The sequence below is a fragment of the Megalobrama amblycephala genome, linkage group LG5 (genome assembly GCF_018812025.1).
Source record: "Megalobrama amblycephala isolate DHTTF-2021 linkage group LG5, ASM1881202v1, whole genome shotgun sequence".
Lineage (NCBI taxonomy): Eukaryota > Metazoa > Chordata > Actinopteri > Cypriniformes > Xenocyprididae > Megalobrama > Megalobrama amblycephala.
In genome coordinates this window covers 6794434-6820655 of record NC_063048.1, presented here as the reverse complement: position 1 = coordinate 6820655, position 26222 = coordinate 6794434, and the positions used below count along the sequence as shown (strand labels likewise).

General features: G+C 36.9%; 1 protein-coding gene across 1 annotated transcript in view; it reads left to right on the top strand.

The window, feature by feature from the left end:
• Window positions 1-26222, top strand: part of galnt16 (UDP-N-acetyl-alpha-D-galactosamine:polypeptide N-acetylgalactosaminyltransferase 16) — a 67388-nt gene that overhangs the window by 22920 nt on the left and 18246 nt on the right. Inside the window, exons 5-8 of the mRNA XM_048190522.1 lie at window positions 11303-11368; window positions 13665-13786; window positions 24355-24442; window positions 25410-25494. Of these exons, the coding sequence (XP_048046479.1) occupies window positions 11303-11368; window positions 13665-13786; window positions 24355-24442; window positions 25410-25494 (361 nt within the window). The remainder of the gene's footprint in view (window positions 1-11302; window positions 11369-13664; window positions 13787-24354; window positions 24443-25409; window positions 25495-26222) is intronic.

The window sequence follows — 26222 nt, the reverse complement described above, 5'->3', positions numbered from 1 at the left end:
GTAAATAAGTAAATATTTCAATAATTTACACAATCACATATTCACTTTACTATACACTCTAAATTTTGGATCATTTTGACAACCCAGTGCTGGATCAAAAAAGGACGAATGTTGGTTTGGGTTAAATATTTGACCTAACATGCTGGGCTGTTTTATTTAACTCAATTATTGTTTAAAAATGACCATACTGCTGGGTTCGAATTAACCCAAAATGGGTTGGAAATTAAAATAACAAACAGAATGACTACAGTAACAACACAGGCAACAGTAATAATCAAAAGGTGAAAATTTATTAAGCAAGAACACCCAGAAATGGACAAACATAGGCAAACATGAAATCATAAATGTGTATGAGAAAAAGTTCAGAAAAGAATGGCAACTCAATAGTTACACAGCTTGGACTGTTCAATGAAATTGCTTAATTTCATTATACTAATATTTAAGAACAAATTTGACCAGTTATTTTGTTTTTCTCCTGCCAGTGAACACGCTACTAACTATGTGCGTTTCTCAGGCTGAGTGCTGCCAAGAAACACAGACAAACTCAAAGCCTGTAATAAATATTGAAAGTTGGGAATAAACTCTGTTTTATAGTGAATCAACAGGATTTTACCCCCTCCATTTAAAGCATTTTTATTCACTCCTCTCAAGCACCATTCCTTCTTGTTCAGTTCTCGGTCACTGCTCGAGTGAGCTGGTTGTGAGAGAAAACACTCCGACAAAAATCTCCAGTTTTAAAAGAACACGCTCCTTGCTGCAGGGATATCCTTTTTGCTTAACTTAGTTTTCTTCTATTTTCCACAAAATATTCCTGTAATAAGTGCCGCGAGCACAGATAAACGAAGCGATATCAGCAGACAGAGAACAGTTGCTGATTGAACTTGTGACGTCCGCATTCCCAACCCTGCACTATTGGGTTACTGATTATGAATGATTATCAACTGAAATTGGGTCAAATTAACCCAGCTTCCTTACCCAACAGTCTCAACCCATTTTTAAGTTTGATAAAATAACCCTGCATTCCAAACCGTCAGGCTGCTTGTCAGTATATTTAGCAGTACACTTTAACCATTTTTATTTCTGGTTGAACTATCCCTTTAAGTGGGTCAAAAAACACTCTTAAGTTCAACTAATTAAACTATAATACATTTTCATTTAGTTGCTATTAACATAAGTGTCCGAAAACATTACGTTCGGTTTGCACTTAAAGGGATAGTTCACCCAAAAATGAAAATTTTATGTTTATCTGCTTACCCCCAGGGCATACAAGATGTAGGTGACTTTGTTTCTTCAGTAGAACACAAATGATGATTTTTACTCGAAACTCGTATAATGCGTGTCAATGGTCACACAATTTATATGTCAATAAACATGCACAGACAAATCCAAATGAAGCCCTGCGGCTCGTGACGACACATTGATGTCCTAAGACACAAAACGATTGGTTTGTGCGAGAAAACGAACAGTATTTATATAATTTTTTACCTCTAATACACCACTATGTCCAGCTGTGTTCAGCATTCGCTTAGTGAGGTCTGATCGTGCTCTGACAGTGGAAGTGATGTCTCGCACTCATTGAAGTATAAGTGCGAGACATTACTGCCGTTGTCAGAGCGCAATCAGACCTCACTAAGCGAGTGCTGAACGCAGTTGGACATAGTGGTGTATAAATACTTTTATTTATAGTGGTGTATAAATAAAATGATATAAATACTGTTTGTTTTCTCGCACAAACCGATCATTTCGTGTCTTAGGACATCAATGTGTCGTCACGAGCCGCAGGGTTTCATTTGGATTTGTCTGTGCATGTTTATTGACTCTTATAAATTGTGTTACCATTGACGTGCATTATAAGACTGACAGACGGCAACGGTTGGAGTTAAAAATCATCATTTGTTTTCTACTGAAGAAACAAAGTCACCTACATCTTGGATGCCCTGGGGGTAAGCAGATAAACATCAAATTTTCATTTTTGGGTGAACTATCCCTTTAAGTGTATTCTTTTCACAGTTCTCTGTTATCGATTAATAGTCACATTTCAAGCAGGTAAACAAATAAAATATTTAATCTTTTTTAACAGTGTTTTACTTTGATGATTTTTGATGATTTTATTTTAAAAAAGTGTAATTTTAATTTTGCATTTTTATAATTTAATTAACTACACGCTACATCCACTCACAAACCAGTTCCTGCAATTCTCTCACAAACCTCAGTTTAGGAAAAACTGCATAAACTAATAATAAAGTATAAAGTGTTGTCAAAATAATTGTGATATATATGAAAGAAATGTACATACAAAGGCCACTGACGAATAAAGTTTTTAAAAACATAATGGAGATGTAATTAATTTTAAAGTTTTATTAAGTGTTAACAATGAGATAATGTGGTTTTTATAATCAATGAACACTGCTTTTGTCATTTTTTACAAGATGGACAAAATTTGTCCAAGTTTTTACATATTTGTTAAACCTGTCATTATGTCCTGACAGTAGAATATGAGACTGATAATCTGTGAAAAAATCAAACTCCTCTGGCTCCTCCCAGTGGTCCTATTTGCCATTTGCAGAAATACACCGCTCCCGGTAAGAAACCATGCACAGCGCCAGCGCACACAGGCGTTCAAATTCAAGATTACCGGTGTGCCGCAGCTTTGCTTATGGCGGAAAAACAATCCAAACTGCCAATTCCTCGAGTGGCACCTGCTCATAAAATAAAGACGGGTAAATGGAAAAAGACAGATGACAATGATAAAAAAGCCAAAAAGAAAGAATTAGATAGAGCCCGAAATAAAACGAGGGTAAATATCGGAGCGGCTTTTCCGAGATGGAGGGAGCTACGTGTCCTGAAAGGATTAAAAACCGATCCAGAGTTAGCCACATTTCTGCTTGACAAGTAAGTATCCCTGCTTGATTTGTTTCATTTTTTAAGAACTACACAACTAAGATAATTTCAAAACAGGCCTGCTCGTCCCCTGCCTGATGCTTCCTCTTCTCCCCGCCCGTTGACTCCTCGAAGTCGCTGTGGGTGTGAATTCCTCGTCGGAGCCCATTGACTCGGTGTCAAAACTCTAGCCGCATAACATACAGATAAAATGTCACGCACTGTGCAAAGCAACTATTGAAACCTACTAATTCACTGGCTTGTCATGTTGCTGAAATAATGTATAGCATTAGCATGTACTAGCAAACCTTATTTAGCATTACATATTGATAGAATAATTACTTGCATAGTGTAACGTTAGTTACCGTTATATTATCATACTAGCTATTTATTACTTATATAAATATTGCAACGTCATATATTTACATTACATGTATTGCAAAATACGTAATGTTTTGAGGACCAAGTTTGTAGTCAAAGTATGGGCAGGCCATAGTCAGTGTAAATCATATTGTTGATGTTTCGTCTGTACCAGTGAATGTGCTATAACTGTTTATCCGCCTTACTAGCCTGCGCGTTCACGGCAGGCTCCGTTGTGATGGGGGAGGAGCTGTGGAGGGAGGGCTGTAGCGCAGCATAGAGCAAGGGGGAGTGACCTGTGAGTTGTGCTTGTTCAAATTTTCAGGCTAAGTCAATGTTTTCTAAAAACTCCCTACAGCAGCTTTAATTACCGAATGACACTTTTGGTTATACCGAATGACGATATTTTCAAACAATGCTAACAGGCTGATATCTAGCTAGCTAGCTAACAAAAGGACAATCAAACATTTTATATTTAGTACAAGTTTTTAAAATATTACAACATTTCCCGTGTTTTATATTAGTCACCGAATGACCTGATGTTTCGGGAAATGCGTATGAGCAAGTGAAAACATTAATTTTTCAAGTAGTTAAAAAAGAGTTAGTTACTTTGCTTGTCTGAATGATGTCACATCCTGTCACATGATATTGACTGCATGTCTTGATCCAAAATGGTCCTTTTTTATTGGTTACTCCAAATGACATCAATGAAATTCATTTTCCAGACATTCTCTCTCATAAAAAAGCAACTACTTCTACACATAATTTTAATACCATTTTGCACTATGTTGATATATGATGTTGTAAAATCATGCCAGAATAAAAAAATATACATTTATTAAATTTTAAGATATTATAATCACAAATGAAACGGCTGTATTGGCCTTTGGACGGTTAAACCGAATGAGCTTTTGACACTTCAATATCTTTAAAATACCTTTATATGTAGCAAAATCTAATTAAAACCTTTTGGATTCAATAAAAGAGATCTAGTTGTACTACCTTACATACTTTGGATGTCATATCTTTGTTTTTTATTATTATTAAGGCCTAAAAAATCTATTATTATTTTTTTTATTATTATTATTAAGGGACAAAAAATGACCCGTCAAGTCATTGACCCCCAAAGCAACTTTAGGATTGCTATCAATAAAGTAAGATGCTCTTTCCCCACATAATATCGTTACAGCATCTACCAACTGAAGCTACCCAGCCAAACCATAACTGCCCTGCCAATAACAGATCCATGTACATGTAGATGGGAGGTGTTAATAATGGTGGCGAGAAGCTTGGAGGTTTACTTTTAGCCAGCCATACTGGTCAGGTTATTGTGTGTATTTGCAAATGGCCATGTTTATTCATTGTAATTACCTCTAACAAATTAGCCTCAGATGTGCCAGCTCGCAGCTGTCCTGACAGGGTTCAGTGCACCAGTTTGAAATGCTGCCAGGCTGCATGCTGTAGCAGCAACGTTTTCTGACAGCTTCCATTCTGTCCGCGCTGCCGGCTGGAGAATCTGCTTGCACAGTCAGACATGTAAACCTGCCAATGAACTTCAGTGTTCTGAAGGGTAAAGCAGGATTTTCACCGCACCTTTAAATCCTGTTAACGCTATAGTCTTAACATGCCTGATCTCTGCTTTCATCAGAAGGACCATGTGACAGGCAGATCTTCACATCTCAGTGTTTGGACACATGCAGATAATCACAAACAATTAGCAGATTTCTTGTTTTATCACTCTGTATATCTCATTGCCTTTAAGTGCTGTTTGTTAAGGCAAGTATTACTATTGCTACTGTTTATACCTAGGGTTAGTGATTTAAATGTCTAAATTTAAGAGTATTAAACTCAGGCGTGCAACTCATTCAGGGTAGCCAAGTCAGTGGGCTACAATTGAGCTACATTTATTAACTATTGCCACGGTTTGACATATTATGGCATAAATTGTATTTGACTGAAATGCTTGCATTGAAATATTTTATATTCTACCATTGATAAAACTGTGCTGTGAAGGAGGGCCACTGGTAGGGAGCCTTTGAGCTGTGTTAATGATCACAACGATATAGTACTTTCCAATTTGCGTAACAGTGACTGTAAAATATGTATTTTAGGTATGGAAATGGCATATTTTGAGTTTTGATGTTTGGAATATGATTATTGGGCTGTTTTTGATTAGCCTAAACTCATTTCTCACTGCTGGGTCAGTCCATCTCAAGCAGTTCAATGAGGATTACTTGACCATTTTTTTCTTTTCTTTTTTTGCATGATCACCTCTGTGTATTGCTATTGTAAAACCACCAGTTTTTTTGTTTTTATTGGACTTGTTTTAACCACAACAGCCATCTTTGTCCAATGGCGCACACCATTTTGTTTAAGTGGGCATTTTGGTTAAGCGGAAAATTATGAAAACCTCAAAAACTTGGATGGACTGAGCTCCTTAAAATTACCCAGGACTGGTCATTTTTAACTACCGTAAAACTTCAAATAATAGCCCGGGCTTCTATTTACCCAAATCGCCGAACTTCACCGGCTTGTATTTGAGACAGGCGTCTATAAGAGACAGGCCTTTAATTTAGTGTTGAGATGTTCAAGCATGACAGTAGGAGGTTACCACATTATATTACGTTTTATTTATAATTAATTTGAATGTGTTTAACAAATCATTTAATGTAAGAAATGTCTTTGGCTATTGGCAGCATAAAAAAAAAAATACATAAAAAACGAAACGATGTGACCGCAATGGGCAGAACAATACAAGTTACCCCTAAACGAATGTGTTTAACAAATAATTTAGTGTAAGAAATGTCTAAGATTATTGGCAGCATAAAAAAACGAAACGATGTGACAGCAATGGGCAGAACAATATAAGTTACCGCTAAAATCCATCGAGCATATGAACTTGTTGCCCGAAACATATCAACAAGAAAGAATGAAGGCTACCCTGTAAAACAACTGCAATCATGTGATAGAAAATTACTCTATTCATCACTATCATCATCCCCGCGATCCTCAATTACAAGTTCATTGGCGAATTCCTCCTCCACGTCGCTCTCCTCCACTTCTCCCTCTCCAGCCTCCGCTAACTCTGCCTGCCTTGCTTGCACTAACAGCTCTCGCCCAGATGCGCACGGCTCTCCCTCTTTGAAACAATGGATAAGGTGATCCTCACTTCCATCAGAAGCTACTGTCAGGCCACATACCTAAGGATAACATCCCGAAGTTAATGAAATATATTATCTCCTCTTTCTCCCTCGCACACACGCGCGCGCGCGCAATACCTTATACAACCCGATACTAAAAAAACAGACCAGGCCTCTATTTGAGACCGGCTTTTATTTACCCAAACCTGTCGTCACACCAGGCGTTTAAAAGAGACAGGCGTCTATTTGGGACTCGGCTATTATTTGAAGTTTTACGGTAAGTATTTTTTTTGAGTGTATCATCATATCATATATACACAAATTCAAAGGTCTTCACTACAACCCATCAAAATAAATGTTCCCTTTCGAGTGGAACTCAACACTAAATTCCATCCAGATAATACGACGGTAGCTGCTCGTATCTCGGCCTTCCTGACAGACATTTCTTGTTGGATGAAGGACCACCACCTCCAACTAAACCTTGCGTAAACAGAGCTGCTTGTGATCCCGGCCAACCCAGCATTCCATCACAACTTCTCTGTTCAGCTTGGTTTGTCAACCACAACTCCATTCAGGACAGCCAGGAACCTTGGAGGTGTGATTGATGATCAGTTGAACTTCACAGGCCACGTTGCTACTACTGCCAGGACCTGATTTGCCTTATACAACATTAGGAGGATTAAGCCCTTCCTATCAGAGCATGCTACACAGATCTTGTTTTATCCAGACTGGACTATTGTAATGCTTTCTTGGCAGACCTTCCAGCATGCACTGTCAAACCTCTGCAACTGATCCATAATGCTGCAGCAGGAGTGGTCTTTAACGAGCCGAAGAGAGCGCACGTCACACCTCTCCTCATAAAATTGCATTGGTTGCCATTTACCGCTCAAATTGAATTCAAGGCACTGATGTTTGCCTACAGAACAACCACTGGCTTGGCACCCCTATACCTGAACTCATTACTTCAGACCTACATGCCATCCAGATGCTTGCATTCTGCTGCCTTGTGGTGCCATCACAACGAGGCACAAAATCACTTTCACAGACCTGGACTGTTTGCTGCTGGTGGAATGACCTGCCTAACTCAATCAGAGCTGCTGAGTCTTTAGCCATTTTCAAGAAACTGCAACACCCATTAATATTTACAGTTACTATTCTATCCCCCGGTTTCAAAGACAAGGCTTAAGCTAGTCCTAGACTAAAATGCATGTTTGAGCTGTTTTAACTGAAAGCAACTTGTACTGACATATCTTAAAATATGTCAGTGTCATTGTTTTGTCTCAAGATGCACACCAGTATTGATTTTTTTCTAGTGTACATTTATAAAAGATACTTAAATATCTTAATTGAACTAAGGACTAATCCTGGCTTAGGCTAAGCCCTGTCTGTGAAACCAGGCCAATATCTTTTTAAAAAAAACCTTGCTACGTGTACTGTGCTGGACTGACTGGGACTGGTCACAGCAAATTGTTGACCTATTGTTAGTTTGATTGCTTCTATTGCTTTCCTCATTTGTAAGTTGCTTTGGATAAAAGCGTCTGCTAAATTACTAAATGTAAATCATGTGTCTACACACACCAATTTGGAATTACGCTACATCAGGAAGTCCATAAATAGATGCCAACTTGCCAACAGCTTCTTTGTCTTCAAAAGCTGTTGAGTCAAATAAGTCAGGAGTAAGTCTGTACAATGGCAGGGTTGAGTTACTGGAAATGTGTGACACCATGCTGACTTGAGCCTTGCGATCGTTTTACATGCCACAAGCTCTGATATTGTTTGGCCACTTTTCTCGAGGGAAGAGGATCGAGCCCATGAGTCCCACTATTGCTGAGGCAGTTTGCAGAGGCTGAGTTTGAGATGAGTGAGAATGCTCTGTCTCTCACGCTCTCTGCTCACTCAAAGGTCCCCATTTTGGATCTCAGACTGAACCCACGCGTTCTACATCTGATCCTGAGGGATTGGATGTAGAAAAGGAGGCGAGTGCTTCGGTAGAGCAGCTTCCTCAGTCTGCCACTTTCGAGGAGCTGCTTGAGGTTATTACTCGCTCGGTGGCTAAATTAAATCTGGATTGGCCAGATGGGAGTACAGACTCCTTGTCGCCATCTTCCGTTCTTTCCCTAGCTCAACACTGAGGTGTCGAGATCGTGGAAGAATCCATACTCTGCACTTGTTGATACACAGGCATCATCAACATACTCTTGGTACGTGAGAGCAGGGGCATGGGGTGATGCCGAAGATGGCAGGGATGGTTGTGGGCTATCTCTCCCCTTCATCATTGTCATTGTGGAGGAAACCTATTTTGCCCACTAAGCCGTGTAGAGTGACATCTGCGTATGCGACAGCAGGTCAGGCTGATACGTCCCTGCACACCATGGCGGTTCTGCAGGTGTACCAGGCAGACCTGCTAAGAATTTGGGATCATGGCAAGGGATTACGGCCTGACAAGGTTCAAGAACTCTGCCAAATTTTAACTGGCATCAAGGAAAAGGACAAGGCCTTTTCCTCTGCACTCCAATTTCACCTTCAGGTCTGTTCGGTGACGCAGTTAACGCCAGTCAGCAGCATTCAAGGAGATGATCCCTCACTGTGTCCAAGAGCCGGCTGCCTCTACCAGCCATGCTCGACTGGCGCAGCTTTCTTAGAGAAGAGCAGAAGATGAGCGTGGCCTCTCGAGCCCCCCTTTGTAGGGACAGAGGGCAGGGAGATCCGCTCAGATTAGGCTGCGGAGGGGAGATCCGGCCTAAGAGAAGTGAACTCTGTGAGTCCTGACGCCTTCAGGCCTCAGTCCCTGAGGGGCCCCCCTCGAGTATGGTCAGTGTACACCACGATATCATGTGCCCGACTTTCCCCCGGGCTTTCAGCGGGTGCTTCTACTTCTACCACCGGTGATTTGAGAGGTGGAGTATCCAACAGGTCATTTGCCCCATCTATGCTTATGAGGGATTCTTCCCTTCAGTCAGTTCGGGTGTTTCCTTCCAGTACACTGCTTCAGGGCACTAAACAGATCAATTCTATCGATAAAATGATTCCTCTGTCTGACTTTGTGGCAGTGTGGTAACTTCTGTCCGATGTCTCTCAGTGGGTTTTGAATACTGTAACAAAACCTTGTCCACCTTGTTTCCAAAGCATGGTGGTAACAAAAGTCCAAACTGTTCCACAGAATTTGTGGAAAATAACGGATTTCATAGGGCCCTATGTAAGCAATCACCTAGCAACGTCCTAGCAACCACCCAGAAGATGCTTGCAACCTTAAAAGCAACATGCTAAAAATGCTCAGAACACCTTAGCAATTGCATAGCAAAATCTTGGCGTCTACCACAGCACCTAGCATTATAACGAATTGGACCAATTTAAGCAGAAAATCTATTGTGATGCTGTACATTCGTCACACTGAATATAAATTCCAAACATCCCATTTCCTCCTCTGAGACACATGCTATCTTACATACACAAATTCAAAGGTCTTCACTACAACCCATCAAAATAAATGTTCCTTTTCGAGTGGAACTCAACGCTAAATTCCATCCAGATAATACGACGGTAGCTGCTCGTATCTGCTGCTCGTAGCCTTCCTGACAGACATTTCTTTTTGGATGAAGGACCACCACCTTCAACTAAACCTTGCGTAAACAGAGCTGCTTGTGATCCCGGCCAACCCAACATTCCATCACAACTTCACAGTGTGAATGTGGCTGTGAGATCATGATGACATCTGGTGTTAGAGTGAATGTGACTTGACTTTTGTCCTCACAGTAATCTGTGATTTATCCTCCCCCATCACCATCTGCCACTCTTCCTCTTCACCTTCTTTCTCTAACACATGCAACACACACACACACACACACACACACACACACACACACACACACACACACACACACACACACACACACACAAACACACTGTCAGTAGGGATGCAGTTCTAAATGAGTAGGGAATTCTGGTTCTGATTCCTCTTAAAAATTCTTTCCTTATTGATACACTAAATGTCATTTTGCACCACCACGACCCCCTGAATTGGTCCTGTACTAGAGCTTTCTCAAACAAAAAACAAAAAAATGCTGCCATCATAAAATATATTAAGCAGCACATCGGTTTGTATATTGTTTACATTACATTTTTATTGTATTTTTGATCGAATAATCACAGCTTTGATGAATATACAAGACTTCTTTTCAAAAATATCTTACTTACCCCTACCTTCTGAATAGCAGTGTATCACAGTTTCCTGAAAAATATGAAGCAGAACAACTGTGTTACAACATTCATAATAAGAAATGTTTCATGATTAGAATGATTTCTGAAGGATCATGTGAGACTGAAGATTGGAGTAATGATGCTGAATATTCAGCTTTGACATCACAGAAATTAGTTCATTCTTAAAACGTTTATTTTCAACTGTAAAAAAATTTCACAATATTAATATTTTTACTGTATTTTATACACAAAGTATATCACTGCAAACTCAGCAAAAACACAATTCATTGTGCCCTGCTGTACATTTTCTAGGTATTTTTATCACTGTGTTTTGTCCATATCAGTAAAGGAATGCAGATGTTCAATAACCATTAATGCAACCGAACACAATGAAAATCATTTAATTAACATTGAACCAGTTCAGCTTCTCGGTTCCTGGCTCTCACTGCAGTTCCTCTAGAGGTCTAGATTTACCTGATTTGTGATCAAGCTGTAATTAATCCTTCCTCTCCAAAGTCAGCCGCGGACACGGCTTAGGTTGTGTTTGTGTGTGTGTACGTTTATGTACATTGTTTACGTGTATCTTGTCTGCTACATTCTTAACTGTCCATTAAAATGACCAAATCATGTTGAAATGTTAATATGCACGTGTGCTGCACACTCCCTTGGGATGTTTGCTGGTGCATTCTGGGAAATCTGATGTCCCTCTTTCTCTCTCTCTGTAGCTGAAGACTGCCGACTGCTCTCTCAAATCCCAAAGGTGCGCTGCCTGAGAAATGAACGCCGGGAAGGTACATGTGAAATTAGTGGAATGGAGATATGCTCATATACTGAGATAAAACATGTTGAATGTTATGTCATAAATGCATAAATCCTGTACAATTATTGAAGATATATTTAAATAATTCAGGATTCAGATCTCTCCTGCACATATTTATTTTTTATTCATATACTGTAAAAAGTTATCTGCAATTGTTACCTTAAAGTATTATTTCTACCTGATTTACACCATAAAAATTTGTTTTGTTCGTACAAATGAAAAGATATATATATATATATTAGGGGTGTAACGATACGCTCAGGTCACGATACGATACGTATCTCGATACGGAGTTCACGATACGATACGTATCACGATATTTTGAACAAAATGAAACTGAAATTCAAACAAGATTTATTAAAAAAACATGAACAAATTTCAATAATTTTCCTTGTTGTACATACAAGATCACATTTCAATAAAATAAATAAATATAAAATTTTAATAAAAACCTTCTGTATTCAAATTAACAGCTGAATAGGGCTGTCTGTCACTGAAAAAAAATGTTAAATTTAACATGAACTTAGAATTATGAATAGGGGCCGTTCACATATCGCGTCTAAAAACGCGTGGAAGGCGCGGCCGCACCGCTTCTCCTTCTTTCCAAAGCGCTTGCGCTCCCGTGGCGTCGGTCGTTGCTATGCAACCATGAACTGAGCTCTCCAAGAGGATCAGGATGTTTCTGCAAAGGATAAATGATTTCTAGCCCTTGCATTAGTTTTACTACGAGATATATTGATGGAGATAAGATAAAGAAACCACCATGTACAGCTATGATCAGCTGTTCGGCTGAGCTTTTGATGTTTTGTTACGGAAAGGCCATAGCTGATCGGTTGATTCTTGTCACACGACCTGCGGTGCGCTTGCGGCATTCTGAGAAGTTGAGAATTGCATGCGCGTCGCGACCGCGTTGATCCCATTATGAGCGCGCCTGCCGCGCGGCTACATTTGAAAATAATAACTGACTTGCACGCGGAAAAGACGCAATATGTGAACGGCCCCACAGAACTTCTTAAAGCAAAGCATCGCAAGCGTCTTTTGCTTTTCTGTGAGCACAGCTGTTCCTGTGCACTGCGGTGAAAGAAAGCCACGACTTTTCTCACGCGACCATGCAAGAGACTGACATGAGAAACGTTTAAACCTGCTTGCAAGATTCAATGTGTGCCCGAAACACTTACTGAACTAGAGAGCTGATTGAGACACACCATCTACGATAAATCGTTACACCCCTAATACTTATAGTAATTTAAAAATGTGGTAGCATTGGATCTGGACAGGAAGGATAACTCTGGGAGTTGGAAGGGGTGTGTCGCGATTCTGCCTTCTCACATCGCGATACAGGTTCGTGGACCTGCGTATCGCGATTTCGGTTTCATATCGCATATCGTTACAGCCCTAATATATATATAACAATATTTTTCACTAGAATAAAACCAGTTCATTTTACCATTTTTTTTTTTCAGTGTATAGTGCTTAACTAACAAACATAAAAATTACAGCTTTTGACAGGAATAATTCACATAAAAATGTAAAAATAAATAAATAATAATAATAAAATCCAGTACCCTTTAGTTTAGGAAAAAAACTGCATGTTTTGCTAAATTGTATATGTGCATTTGAAGAAGACACACACTACTGTTCAAAAGCTGGGGTCATTTTTTAAAAACAAATTAATACTTTTATTCAGCAAGGATGCATTAAATTGATCAAAAGTGACAAAATGTTTCAAATAAATGCAGTTGCTTTGAACTTTCTATTAATCAAAGAATCATGAAAACATATATCACAGTTTCAAAAAAATATTAAGCAGCACAACTGCTTTTAACATTGATAATGAAATTTATTAAATATATTAAAAAATAGAAAACAGTTGCTTTAAATTGAAATAATATTTCACAATATTACTGTATTGTTGATCAAATAAGTACAACCTTGGTGAGCAGAAGAGACTTCTTTCAAAAACATTAAAAGATCTCACCGACCTCAAACTTTTGAACTGTAGTGTATATCTGCTTAATGTTTAAGCTTAATCAGCTTTAAGGAGTACATATAGATGAGCTTAAAGCTGACAGACATGGATTAAATGCCACAAAACTCCCATTTAGATTTCACATGATCTTTAACATGGGAAACAACCCAGTAATTTACTGAGTGAACTGATGAGCGTCATTTGCGCACTTGATTGTTATGGGAAAATTGTGATGCTGCTATGAATGTGTTATAAATTGGGCCATTGCCTGTAATGAAAATGTGTCGGTGTTGATCAGGTCTGATCAGGTCTCGTGTCAGAGGGGCGTCTGCGGCTTCGGCCTCCATCCTCACCTTCCTGGACAGTCACTGTGAGGTCAACACAGACTGGCTGCAGCCCATGATCCAGAGAGTCAAAGAGGTGTGTTTGCTTGCATCTCTGCTATACACGCTTACATAACACTTGGTATCACTAATAATGCCTCTGTTTTTTGTTTTTGATATGAAAATCCTATTGCTATCGGTCAGTCCACTCAGCCACCTGAGCACAAACACCCCAAAGAACGTCACTGTGCTGTTATTTACAAAGAAATTCTATATAAAGGAAAACCTTCTAATGCATAACAGTTTATTTCTTTATAAGGTCAAATATGATAAATGCCTTCCCTTATTTATGTACAGTAACTCAAACCACGCAAATACATATAAAATTACAAAGTATTTAAAAAATATGATACTATAACTGTTCCAGAGTGATAGTTATTTAATAAAAAATGGTGGGTAGCAACCCAGTTTTGAGTCACAGATATGTTCTGATAGTGTAAACGGGGATAAAACAGTGCTAAATAATAATTAAATGAAATTCACCATATATTTGTCTATTGTTAGGATCTTTTAAAAAGGAGAAAACGCTTCCCATATACACTACTGGACAAAAAGCTGGAATAATCAGGCCTACTATTTTTAAATGTTAACATCTCTTATATTCGTTTTCATGGACTATTTTTTTCTATCAGTTTTCCTTTGTCCCAGTTTCCTGCTCCTCGTTTGCTATTATGGTTTCTGATTAATGAGTTTGATAACCTTGTGTATTTAAATTCCTCCTTTACATTCAGTTGGTTTCTGGTATTGATTGTGTGTTTGTGAGAAACACGCTGTTACGTTGCCTTCCTGCATTTGGATTACCTGAGTTTGTTTTATTAAAAAACCTTTTGTTTATTGAAAACTGTTTGAACGATAATGCATTTATTTGATCAAAATTAGCATCATTACACCAGTCTACAGTGTCACATGATCCTTCAGAAATCATTCTAATGTGATGATTTGTTGCTCGGTTATCATCAGTTATTCTCAATTATTAATAACTCTTATTAGGGCTGCCCCCTAATAGTCGACTAACTGTTAGTCAAAAAATGTTATTAGTCGCTTAGTCGCAGGGGAAAAAAATCCACAGGAAGTGGTGAAGTCACACAGTCTGTGCCTATCATTTTTTCAAACGCAAATATAGCTAATCTCAAACATGTAAGTAATAGCAACCTTACATGGCCGCTCGCTTTAACGTTAACCTAGAAAAATGTGGGCCATTCAAGTGTGCAGAGTGTGAAAGCGGAATAGTAACATGCTTACTGCATAACAGCTAACATGGAGGTGCCGGTGCGATCACTTGCATTTAAAATACTTTGTCATTTCTGGTCATACAGATAAGATAATCTGTGAAGAGTCTACTTTTATTTGTGTGCACTCACAATAACAACACAATGTTGTGCTTTTGTAAAATAATGAAAGCAATCAGGGTGCGCTTTTTGCCGTCTCTCTCTGTGAACTTGAGCGCACCAAAAAAAAAAAAAAGAGAAAAGAACTGAAACACTATGTAAACTTGCCTCACAGACATGAAAAATGTATCTATAGAAAGCAAAATGTCTACTTTTAAATTAACCAATTCAAATGGAAAACAAATATTCTCCAGTTATGTAATCCGTATGAAAAGCGCATATAGGCGCATCCACTACTGTGGAGATGACGAGTCAGCATCATCAACTTCATCATTGCAGCCGTAAATACAGAAAACACTAGTTTATCAATTAATTATTAAAATGTTAAAGCAGTCTCCTTGCTGTTTTTCCCAGACGCAAGATTTATGTGTGCTTTAGTGCTGATTAGGCTGTGTAGGCATTAAAGGCTCTTTATTATGATTTATATGGTTTATTAATAATCGTGCGATTAGTCGAACAATTGCTTAAAATAAATGACTGCTAGTCAACCAGAAAAATCTTTAGTTGAGGGCAGCCCTAGTTCTTATCATCAATGTTGAAAATGGTTTTTGCTGCTTAATTTTTTTTTTTTTCATGTGGAAACTACAATACATTAAAAAAAAAATCTTTTAAATTGTAATAATATTTCACAAAACTAGTTTTTACTGTATTTTTGTCAAATAAATGCAGCCTCGGTAAGCAGAAGAGACTTCTTTTAAAAATATTAAAAAATCTGAATTATTCTAAACTTTTTGACTGGCAGTGTAGATTGTTGTTGACATAAAACATGTCAAAGTTACTCCATTTAGTGGCAAGATGTTTGATTTTTCATCATGAACTGGCGAAATCTCTAGCTATTTTCGAGACATCTTAAAGTCTGTGTTTTGTGCGTAGGGGGAACATCAGAAGTGCACAGATGTGTATGCAGCTTATGAGGAGCTCTGATCAGGTCTGATTTAGAGCAGTGCTTGCTTCAGGACTCATATTTTACATTGGACATCAAGTGGTGACGCAAACTGTAATACCGTTGTTTATTGTACAAAATTAAACACAAACGTCCTAAATCTGAAACACTGAAACAGGCAATAAACTATGCAAAATGATTGATGTTTTGGGAAATTGACTATAAATGTCATTAAAATTTTGATGGTCTCAGCACAAAACAGCCTAGATCAAAATGTGTTTTAATCTTATTCAGTTTTGTTCACAATTTTAGAGGATGATGCATGTCATGCAACCTGTCCATGTCTCATCGACGTAATTTGACTACAGTTTGCACATGAGTTTGCACCAAATTACTATAGTATAATCCGATTTTTTACTTGGGTCTGTGACCATTTCGTAAACGGAGAGCATTAAAGGACATACAAAAAAAATTTGTGTTGGTTGTGGATAGTTGTGTGTGATGTTACGTTTTAATACACTCTCTGTGTGCGTGACCTCTGCAGCAATGACGGTGCTTCAACATTGTGAGTGTTGAGAGTCAGTAGTGAGTCATAAATGGCCTGAATCCAGTCTTCTTCAGAGGGACATTTTCCCAGAATCAGAGCGAGAGAAAGGCAGTTTGTCTTCTCACAGCTGCACCATGTAGCCTCTCTCGTCCTAAATCATCAAGAGTGATTATCATCATCATCATCATCATCATCTACTCAGCTGCTTTTCTGCAGCATAAGAGCTGTAACTGATCTTACACTGTTTGTACTACAGTGATACAGAATTATTCTTCAGATGTAAATATAAACATTTTGTCATATCAAAAAAAAAAAATATATATATATATATATATATTTTTATATATTTTATTTGACTAGAATCTGTTTAATACAGTCAATGAATGCTCCTATTTATTTTCCATTTTTGACTCAAGCGTCATTATTTTTTATACAAATTGATCGCTTCATTAAGCAGCCAAACATCTTTGTGGTTTTCCCAGTCAAACATTATGAGCTGGCAATGGCATACTGACACTTGTCTGAATAATTGGTGTGCTGTAAGATGAACAACCAGAGAACTAATGATACGTACTGAAAGAAACACACACTGTCTGTTCTCTTCAAACAACACTTTGAAAGAGAATCAGTGTCTGAAGCCTTGAGCGGCACTGTCAGACTGTTCAGCTTTAAACACATAAACAGCTTGAAATATATGGAGCTAGAAAAATGGCAAAACAATTTGCATTTGAATTTTAGAATAGTTTTTGTGGCTAGATCTGTATTTATAAACAGCAGATTTGGTGAAATTAGTTAGCAAGTATTCAGATTATGAAATTACAGTTTGTAGCTAAAGAAGAAAGTCAGGATTCTAAATCAAAATTATGTCATTTTATAATCTGAATGATGAAAATTACAAATATTTAAAAATACTTATCTATTGAATATGCCTCAAAAACAATTTTAATAATTTTCTATATTCTATACAGTATAGAAAATTTAATTCTATACACTTCAGATTTTATGTCCCCTTGAAATCAAAATTTAAGTTTTTTAGCTTTTAGTATGAATATGTTAGCCTTAAGGTTGCTGGTGTGTTCCAAAACAATGACAAAATTCACATTTAGGAGATATAAGCATTCAAAACTTACAGTCTCTCACTTCCGCTAAAATGGATCACGGATTTTCATGACATCACATCGCACTTCAGTTTCTCATCAAATCATCTGTCCAATCAAATGCTCTCTAGAATCTGAAGTCCCGCCTCCTCCTACACTATCAACAGACACTGAAGCTGTGGCTGAAATCAGTCATTTGTTCGCACATTTACTAGTTTCTGTATGGTGAATGGCACATAGTGCACTATATAGAGAATAGGGAACCGTTCAGACAGTGTAACTATGCAAATGAAGTCCGTTTTCGCGTTAGCATAATGTGAACCACCGCAGCGCGAGCACAGTCTGCTCTGGCCCGGGGACACGAGAGCACCGCGAGTCGACTCAGACCACGAAAGGTATAGGACCCATTTAAATTCTGCATAGAATGCTATATTTTAAAGTGATATAGAGGAGATTAGGAGGATAAACCGTTAGATATTAGAAGGAAACACAGGTTTTACTCGGCTCTGGCCGAGCTGTGATATAAACGAAACGCTATTGGCTATTTTAAAAAAGGTTCGATATATCGCCCTGTCTTCCTGTTTCAGTTGAAATTACGTCTTCCAACACACTTCAGTGGGCCTTTAAGAACAAATTCAGTTATTTTTGCCTTTTTTCTGTCTCCAAGGTTTAGGACAGTAAATGGCCATTTGATATTGAAAGGGGAAAAATATTACCATTATTATAGAGTAAAACATCATTTAAACATACTTTTTATGAGATTCACTCACCTTGTTTGGACACTGTACCATGGTAATACCATGTTTTTTATATGTATCATGGTAATACAATGGTATTCTCTGAAGTACCATGTAAACACTAAAGTTCAAGAACAGAGTAGTCATTCAGTACCAGTACCATTTCATGCCATTACAGTAACATGTTAACCCCACAATACACTCAAGGTATAAATTTCAATCCATTTGGATTACATAGTTTTAACAAACTAATAAACTTAATGTGATGCATATTTGTCAGGTACGATTTCTGTAATAGTACTAATAAACTGAATGGGTTTTAAATACACAATAACCAGTTTTCTGTTTATCATCAAGAAATCCAATGTTTGAATCTCATACGTTGAAACTAATTGAACATTGCTTGTTCCACAGCTAGCCATATTTTAACCATGTTCATACTTTTTAAATAAATACATGTAATTGATTTTACTACGAACAGATTTATGCTGATTCTAACCTTTTGAATAATTGCATTTAAAAAAATTATTTAAATAAAATCAAAAAGATTCAGAACACAGAACTTCAGAAAGATTAAAAACACCATGATTTTTTTTTTTTTTTTTTTTTTAGAATTCTTGCCCGACAAATATGCATTACATTAAGTTTATTTTGTTTATGTTAAAACTGTGTAATCCAAATGGATGGAAAAATTGACAAGCCATGTACAACTTCTAAGTGGAGTGTCCTGATGTTCTTTATGATTGTCGAATGCTGTATGAATCTATGAAACTTCTGTACATGGGATGTTGCAGATGGATTTCTGGGGTTCCCCCCACACATACTGAAGCTCTGAGCACCACAGCTAAGAGCGCCAGCTCTAATTGAAAACACTTGATTTTCTTATGCAGTTGTAATATGAACTTCCCAGCACGAGTTTTTTTATGTGACACACGCTTACATGCTCGTAAAAAGTGTATGCACGTGTGTACTCGCACAGCAGCAAGCAATGTTTCAAAGTAGCAAGCTTTGCAAATAACACACATTAATGCAATAATTAACATCGTAAATCTAGCAACATTTTTGTATTTTTTCATTTTGAAAAAATTGAATGTGCATTAATAAAACTTACGTCATATATGTGTTATTTACTAGTTCACACTGCTGTGAGGGTGTTTCTAATACAGCTGCTGAGGGAGGGAGTGACTATAAATTTGACATCTTTCTCTCCGCTGACTGCCACAATCCATCTCTCTATATTTTTTTCCTCTTTTGGAAAGTTGTGAAAAACACAATAGAAAGTTGCTGTTGGAGAAAATGGAGAAATAATATTTTCTATGGTCTCCTGTTTAAGTTTGCCCTGCTATACTCTGAAAAGTGTGCATTGTTTTCAATGGGAGTGGTGCAGCTCCAACCAGCCTTAGAGGGTTCACCCAAAAATTAAAATTCTGTCATTAATTACTCACCTTCATGTCGTTCCACACCCATAAGACCTCCGTTCATCTTCAGAATGCAAATTAAAGGTGCCATCGAATGTTTTTACAAGATGTAATATAAGTCTAAGGTGTCCCCTGAATGTGTCTGTGAAGTTTCAGCTCAAAATACCCCATATATTTTTTTTAATTAATTTTTTTAACTGCCTATTTTGGGGCATAATTAGAAATGCGCCAATTCAGGCTGTGGCCCCTTTAATTGCTCACGCTCTCCGCCCCCTCCCGAGCTCTCGACTCTATCATTGCATAAACAAAGTTCACACAGCTAATATAACCCTCAAAATGGATCTTTACAAAGTGTTTGTCATGCAGCATGTCTAATCACGTAAGTATGGTATTTATTTAGATGTTTACTTTTGATTCTGAATGAGTTTGAGGCTGTGATCCGTGGCTAACGGCTAATGCTACACTGTTGGAGAGATTTATAAAGAATGTTTATGAATGTTATAATGTTTATAAAGTTGTGTTTATGAATTATACAGACTGCAAGTGTTTAATAATGAAAATAGCGACGGCTCTTGTCTCCATGAATACAGTAATAAATGATGGTAACTTTAACCACATTTAACAGTACATTAGCAACATGCTAACGAAACATTTAGAAAGACAATTTACAAATATCACTAAAAATATCATGATATCATGGATCATGTCAGTTATTATTGCTCCATCTGCCATTTTTCGCTATTGTCCTTGCTTGCTTACCTAGTCTAATGATTCAGCTGTGCACAGATCCAGACATTAATACTGGCTGCCCTTGTGTAATGCCTGGAACATGAGCTGGCATATGCAAATATTGGGGTCATACATATTAATGATCCCGACTGTTACGTCTTCGGAGGTCTTTTAAACAAATGAGATTTATATAAGGAGGAGGAGTTTGAGACTCACTGTATGTCATTTCCATGTACTGAACTCTTGTTATTTAACTATGCCAAGATAAATTCAATTTTTAATTCTAGAGCACCTTTAAGATATTTTTGATGAGATCTGAGAGGTATATGACTCCTCCATAGACAGCAATTTAACCACCACTTTCAAGTTCCAGAAAGGTACTTGTCACGATCCCTCTGGTGGCAATACGGGCACTCCACCCCGGACTGTAGAGGGTATGCATAGACTCAGCTGGACTGAGTGGCAAAAGAACCTGCTGCATGACTGGATTTAATAGGGGAAACTGTGAAAACATGTGTAAAACAAACAAAGTTTGGACTCGAAAGTGTTCCTTATAACATGTCAAATAAACCTAATCCATGGGTATTGACATGCAGCCAGGAATCGTGTTTCCTTTTCCATTTATATGTGCCTGATTTCAACGCCGGGGAAATACATAAAGCAAATCGGCCTGTGAATATTTTATATAACTACAATATAGGTAGGTCTAAATCGCTTATATCAATGTTATATATGTTGTCATATCGTCTAGCCCTAAAACTTGTGTAGTTTTTGTCAGTGTTTATTTAAAAACACCCAATTATGCAGAATATGAGATGGTAAATATTTAATTGATGAGTTGTCAACACAATATATAACAATACAATATATACAGTATGATTTTACCCCAAAATCCAACATTTTGACACAAAATGAGAACTGCAAAACATTTTTCTCTGCCTGGAGTCCAGCTGTTTCTGTGAATTGCAGCAACCTATTTGCTTCTTTTTTCTGTATCTTTTGGCAGTCTGTAAAAATATACCTCAGATTTTGTGTCAAAGCTATTTGTACAGTCAATCTCAAAACTCTTTCCCATTTTGGATGTGTTTTGAGTGTTTTTTGCAGCATTCACTTTGAAAACCAATGTTGCCGCTCAGTCTTTTGCCACTCTGTGGGTGTAACCGCAGTGATAACGGTGACATCATGTGCATACCTTCTATTGCCACACCATCAAGGACTTCATTTCCCATAGGTCATTGCTCGGTCTAATCATCATGATTGTTTACAGCTGTATCTCGTTAGCTCATTACCTCACCCTATATAATCCTGGTTCACTCACTTTTTCCGTGTGAAGTCATGTACGTGTAACACTGCATTTCTGAGCGCTCATTGTTTATCTGTTTTATAATCTTGACCCTCTTGCCTGTTTTCTTGATTATCCCCATTTGCTTGTCTCTTGGATTACCCTGTCTGCTGTGTTCCTGTGCCCTGTTATTGGTTGGACTGTTTACCTGGTGTATGACCTTTTGCCTGTTTTTGACTACGATTGCAGATTACCCTTTCAATAAAATTGCATTTGGATCCTCAGCCTTTGAGTCTTGGAGCAGTACGTTACAGTACTAAAGACATTGTTAAACGTAGAACCTGGAAGCACTAAATGTAAACAGCATATGAGAATGACACAGAAGAGAAGATATTGTTGAATAAAGTCGTTATTTTTGTTTTGTTTTTGCGCACAAAATATATTCTTGTCGCTTCATAAAATTAAGGTTTAACCACTGCAGTCACGTCGACTGTTTTAATGATGTCTTTAGTACCTTTCTGAACCTTGAAAGTGGTGGTGAAATTGCTGTCTATGGATGAGTCATATACCTCTCGGATTTCATCAAAAATATGTTAATTCGTGTTCTGAAAATGAACAAAGGTCTTACAGGTTTGGATCAACAGTAATTAATGATAGAATTTTCATTTTTGGGTGAACTTACCCTTTAAGGTGGCAGTTGGTCTCCTAGTCTGGCCATACTGGTTAGGCTGGTCTGTTTTGATGGTTTTAGTGGGGGTTTAATCCACTTCTCAGTTGGTCAGGCTAGAAGACTAAGCAAATTGAGTATCGACAGATCTTTTCTTCCATATTGTTGTGACATTTACACCTGAGTGTGACGGATTATCAGAAAAGAAAAAATGTAGAGCGGAGACTTGGTTCTATGCATTGGGTGTTGATTGGATGTTAATATGTGGGGTGGCATGCAAAAATGAAGGCAGATTAAGGTAAGCTTGTAGGGGTGGAGTTTAAGTGCACTAAATGATATGTCATATGTCACCACAGAGGAGTCTGTCATTTTCACTGGAAGATCCAAGTATGACATTTTGATTAAAAATCGATTAAAAGTCAAACATTAAAAAAACTAACAATATACAGTACAGTCCAAAAGTTTGGAACCACTAAGATTTTTAATGTTTTAAAAAGAAGTTTCATCTGCTCACCAAGGCTACATTTATTTAATTAAAAATACAGTAAAAAACAGTAATATTGTGAAATATTATTACAATTTAAAATAACTGTGTACTATTTAAATATATTTGACAAAGTAATTTATTCCTGTGATGTTACTCCAGTCTTCAGTGTCACATGATCCTTCAGAAATCACTCTAATATGCTGATTTGCTGCTCAATAAACATTTATGATTATTTTCAATGTTGAAAACAGTTGTGTACTTTTTTTTTCAGGATTCCTTGATGAATAGAAAGTTCAAAAGAACAGCATTTATCTGAAATACAAAGCTTCTGTAGCATTATACACTACCGTTCAAAAGTTTGGGGTCAGTAAGAATTTTTATTTTTATTTTTTTGAATAGAAATTAAAGAAATGAATACTTTTATTCAGCAAGGATGCATTAAATCAATCAAAAGTGGCAGTAAAGACATTTATAATGTTACAAAAGATTAGATTTCAGATAAACACTGTTCTTTTGAACTTTCTATTCATCAAATAATCCTGAAAAAAAATATTGTACACAAATATTTTGTACAATTGTACACATTAAATGTTTCTTGAGCAGCAGATCATCATATTAGAATGATTTCTGAAGGATCATGTGACACTGAAGACTGGAGTAATGATGCTGAAAATTCAGCTTTGCCATCACAGGAATAAATTACTTTGTGAAATATATTCAAATAGAAAACAGTTATTTTAAATTGTAATAATATTTCACAATATTACTGTTTTTTACTGTATTTTTAATTAAATAAATGTAGCCTTGGTGAGCAGACAAAACTTCTTTTTAAAACATTAAAAATCTTAGTGGTTCCAAACTTTTGGACTGTACTGTTTACATGGAAAAAATCAATCATTATAAGATCTATAACATGCATTTAGAAAATAGATTAATTTTCATTTCATGCACTATAAAAAAAAATTCACCTGATTCAACTTAAAAACTTCAACTTAAAAGCTCAATTTTGCTGTGTTAAATTTTTAAGAATAATCAAATGTCATTTCAATGTCATTGTCAGTGCAAGTCATTTTTAAAATCTTGTCTAGTCGAATCTCATATAACTTAAAAAATAAAGTTGGTTAAATTATTCTAAGTTCAAGTAATGGAAAAACATATGTTGCCATGACTTATTGATCATATCACTTTTACAGTGTGCTGACTTTAAGATGGGTATCATGGAGTCACGCATTGCACACAAATGGCTTGCATCCTTTATGTTGTATTTAGCTGGCCTGAAATGAAACGATGACTGAATATATTTCTTTAACAATAACGCTTGGAAAGATGTTTACACATTAATGAAATGAGTCATTTGCGTTTTCTTGCAGGATCACACCCGTGTGGTCAGTCCCATCATTGATGTTATCAGTCTGGATAACTTTGCCTATCTGGCCGCCTCTGCAGACCTGAGAGGAGGTGAGAGAACCGTACGCCATGTATGTGTGTAATGCGTTCATCAGAGCTTTACCACAGAAAACATCTCTTTAATGTGTCAATTAATTCTCTTCAATATTTGTTTCTGCCAGAAAGCAATGAGAGTAAATGGAGAAGTTCCTAGATGTTTCTCCTGAGAATAATCCCAATAATCTCACATGTGTCTCCTCTATAGAGTCATAGAAATCTGTGCTCAGATTTGCCAATATACCAAAGTCTGCATTCAAAAGTCAAAGATCTCAGTATGAACCTGTTATTATTGGTATTATTTATATACTATTATAGCATTTATTAATATTTTGCATTAGCTTTTTTTTATATATATATATATATATTTTCAGTTTTCATTTTAATTTTAGTTTGTCTTATTTGATTTACTTTCAGTTTGATTTTTTTAACAGTTTTAATTTAAGTTAACAATAACAACACCCAAACATTTTACCAAATTCTTCTAAAATCAAATGATCCGAGCTTCTATCCACATTCATTTTATAGCTCTATGCTCTATTTTACTATTATACTATTTTTTTTTGCCAGAATTTGATTTATGTCTATTTTTTATTTTTCTCAAGGAATATTAGGAGACAAATATTTGAGACAGAGGTGATACTTAAAGCATAAGTGAGAACATTAAGTCTCCTGAGCTGTGAAAGAGCAACCTCTGAGCAATGCAGTGCTCTGAATAATCTGGTTAACTCAAAAATATCAGTACATTTTGAAGATGTCTGATTTAGTGGTGGACCGATATATCTCCAAGGCCAATATAGGCCCCATTATACTCCCCAAAAGCATAAAATTTTGCCCCAACATGGTGCCACCCTTCATCGGCCACCAGAAAATATATATCAGTCGACCACTGGTCTGATTGCTGACGGATTAAAAATACTTGCATATGTTTATTCAAGTGATCCAGAAATAACTGCCTTACTTTTCCCCCCTTTGACATCAGGTTTCGACTGGAGTTTACACTTCAAATGGGAGCAGATTCCTATAGAACAGAAAATGGCAAGAAATGACCCCACACAACCAATCAGGTCTCACTCTCTCTCTCTCTCTCTCTCTAGAATATTTTTATTTCACCTGAGAAATAAACAAAGTTTTAGAAATTTGAAGATTTGACATAAAATAAATATGATGTGTAAAATTAAGTTACTAATCAAATTGGAAGCAAATTTGTAAAAAAAGATCTACAAATTCAAGAGCTTTTAGAAAACTAGAAGCATTTTTTTATTACTGTAGTGGTCTCAGACCTTTCAACCCCACTTTGTGTGTAAAAATAGTATGTATATATACCAACTAAGGGCATAGGTTTGGTTTTGACATTGGTGGGGACATAAAAGCAACAACAACAACAACAAAAACTTTATTCAGGAATTGACATTAAGGGTGAGAATGATGAGAAGGAGGCAGTTTAACAGAACTTTACTTTAACTGTCCATTGTACATTTGTCAACGTCTCTCATAAGCATCAGAGTACATATAGTGTATATGTAATACTCTATATAATACATAGAGCACTTACTGTGAATTACAGTGTTTTTGGAGTGTCAGAGCGTTCTTGATGACTCTGCACATCACTTTATTTTAATAAAAAAAGCACTGAACCAGTGTTGATTTGAACTTTCTTTCTTTTCTGACAATATTGAGCTTTCTGATTGACAGACAAAATGCACGCTTTTATTTCACTGTTGTCGTTTTGTGGATATTTGAGCTAACAGTTTGCTTCATACATTCAGTTTAACAACATTCATTAAGTTAAAGT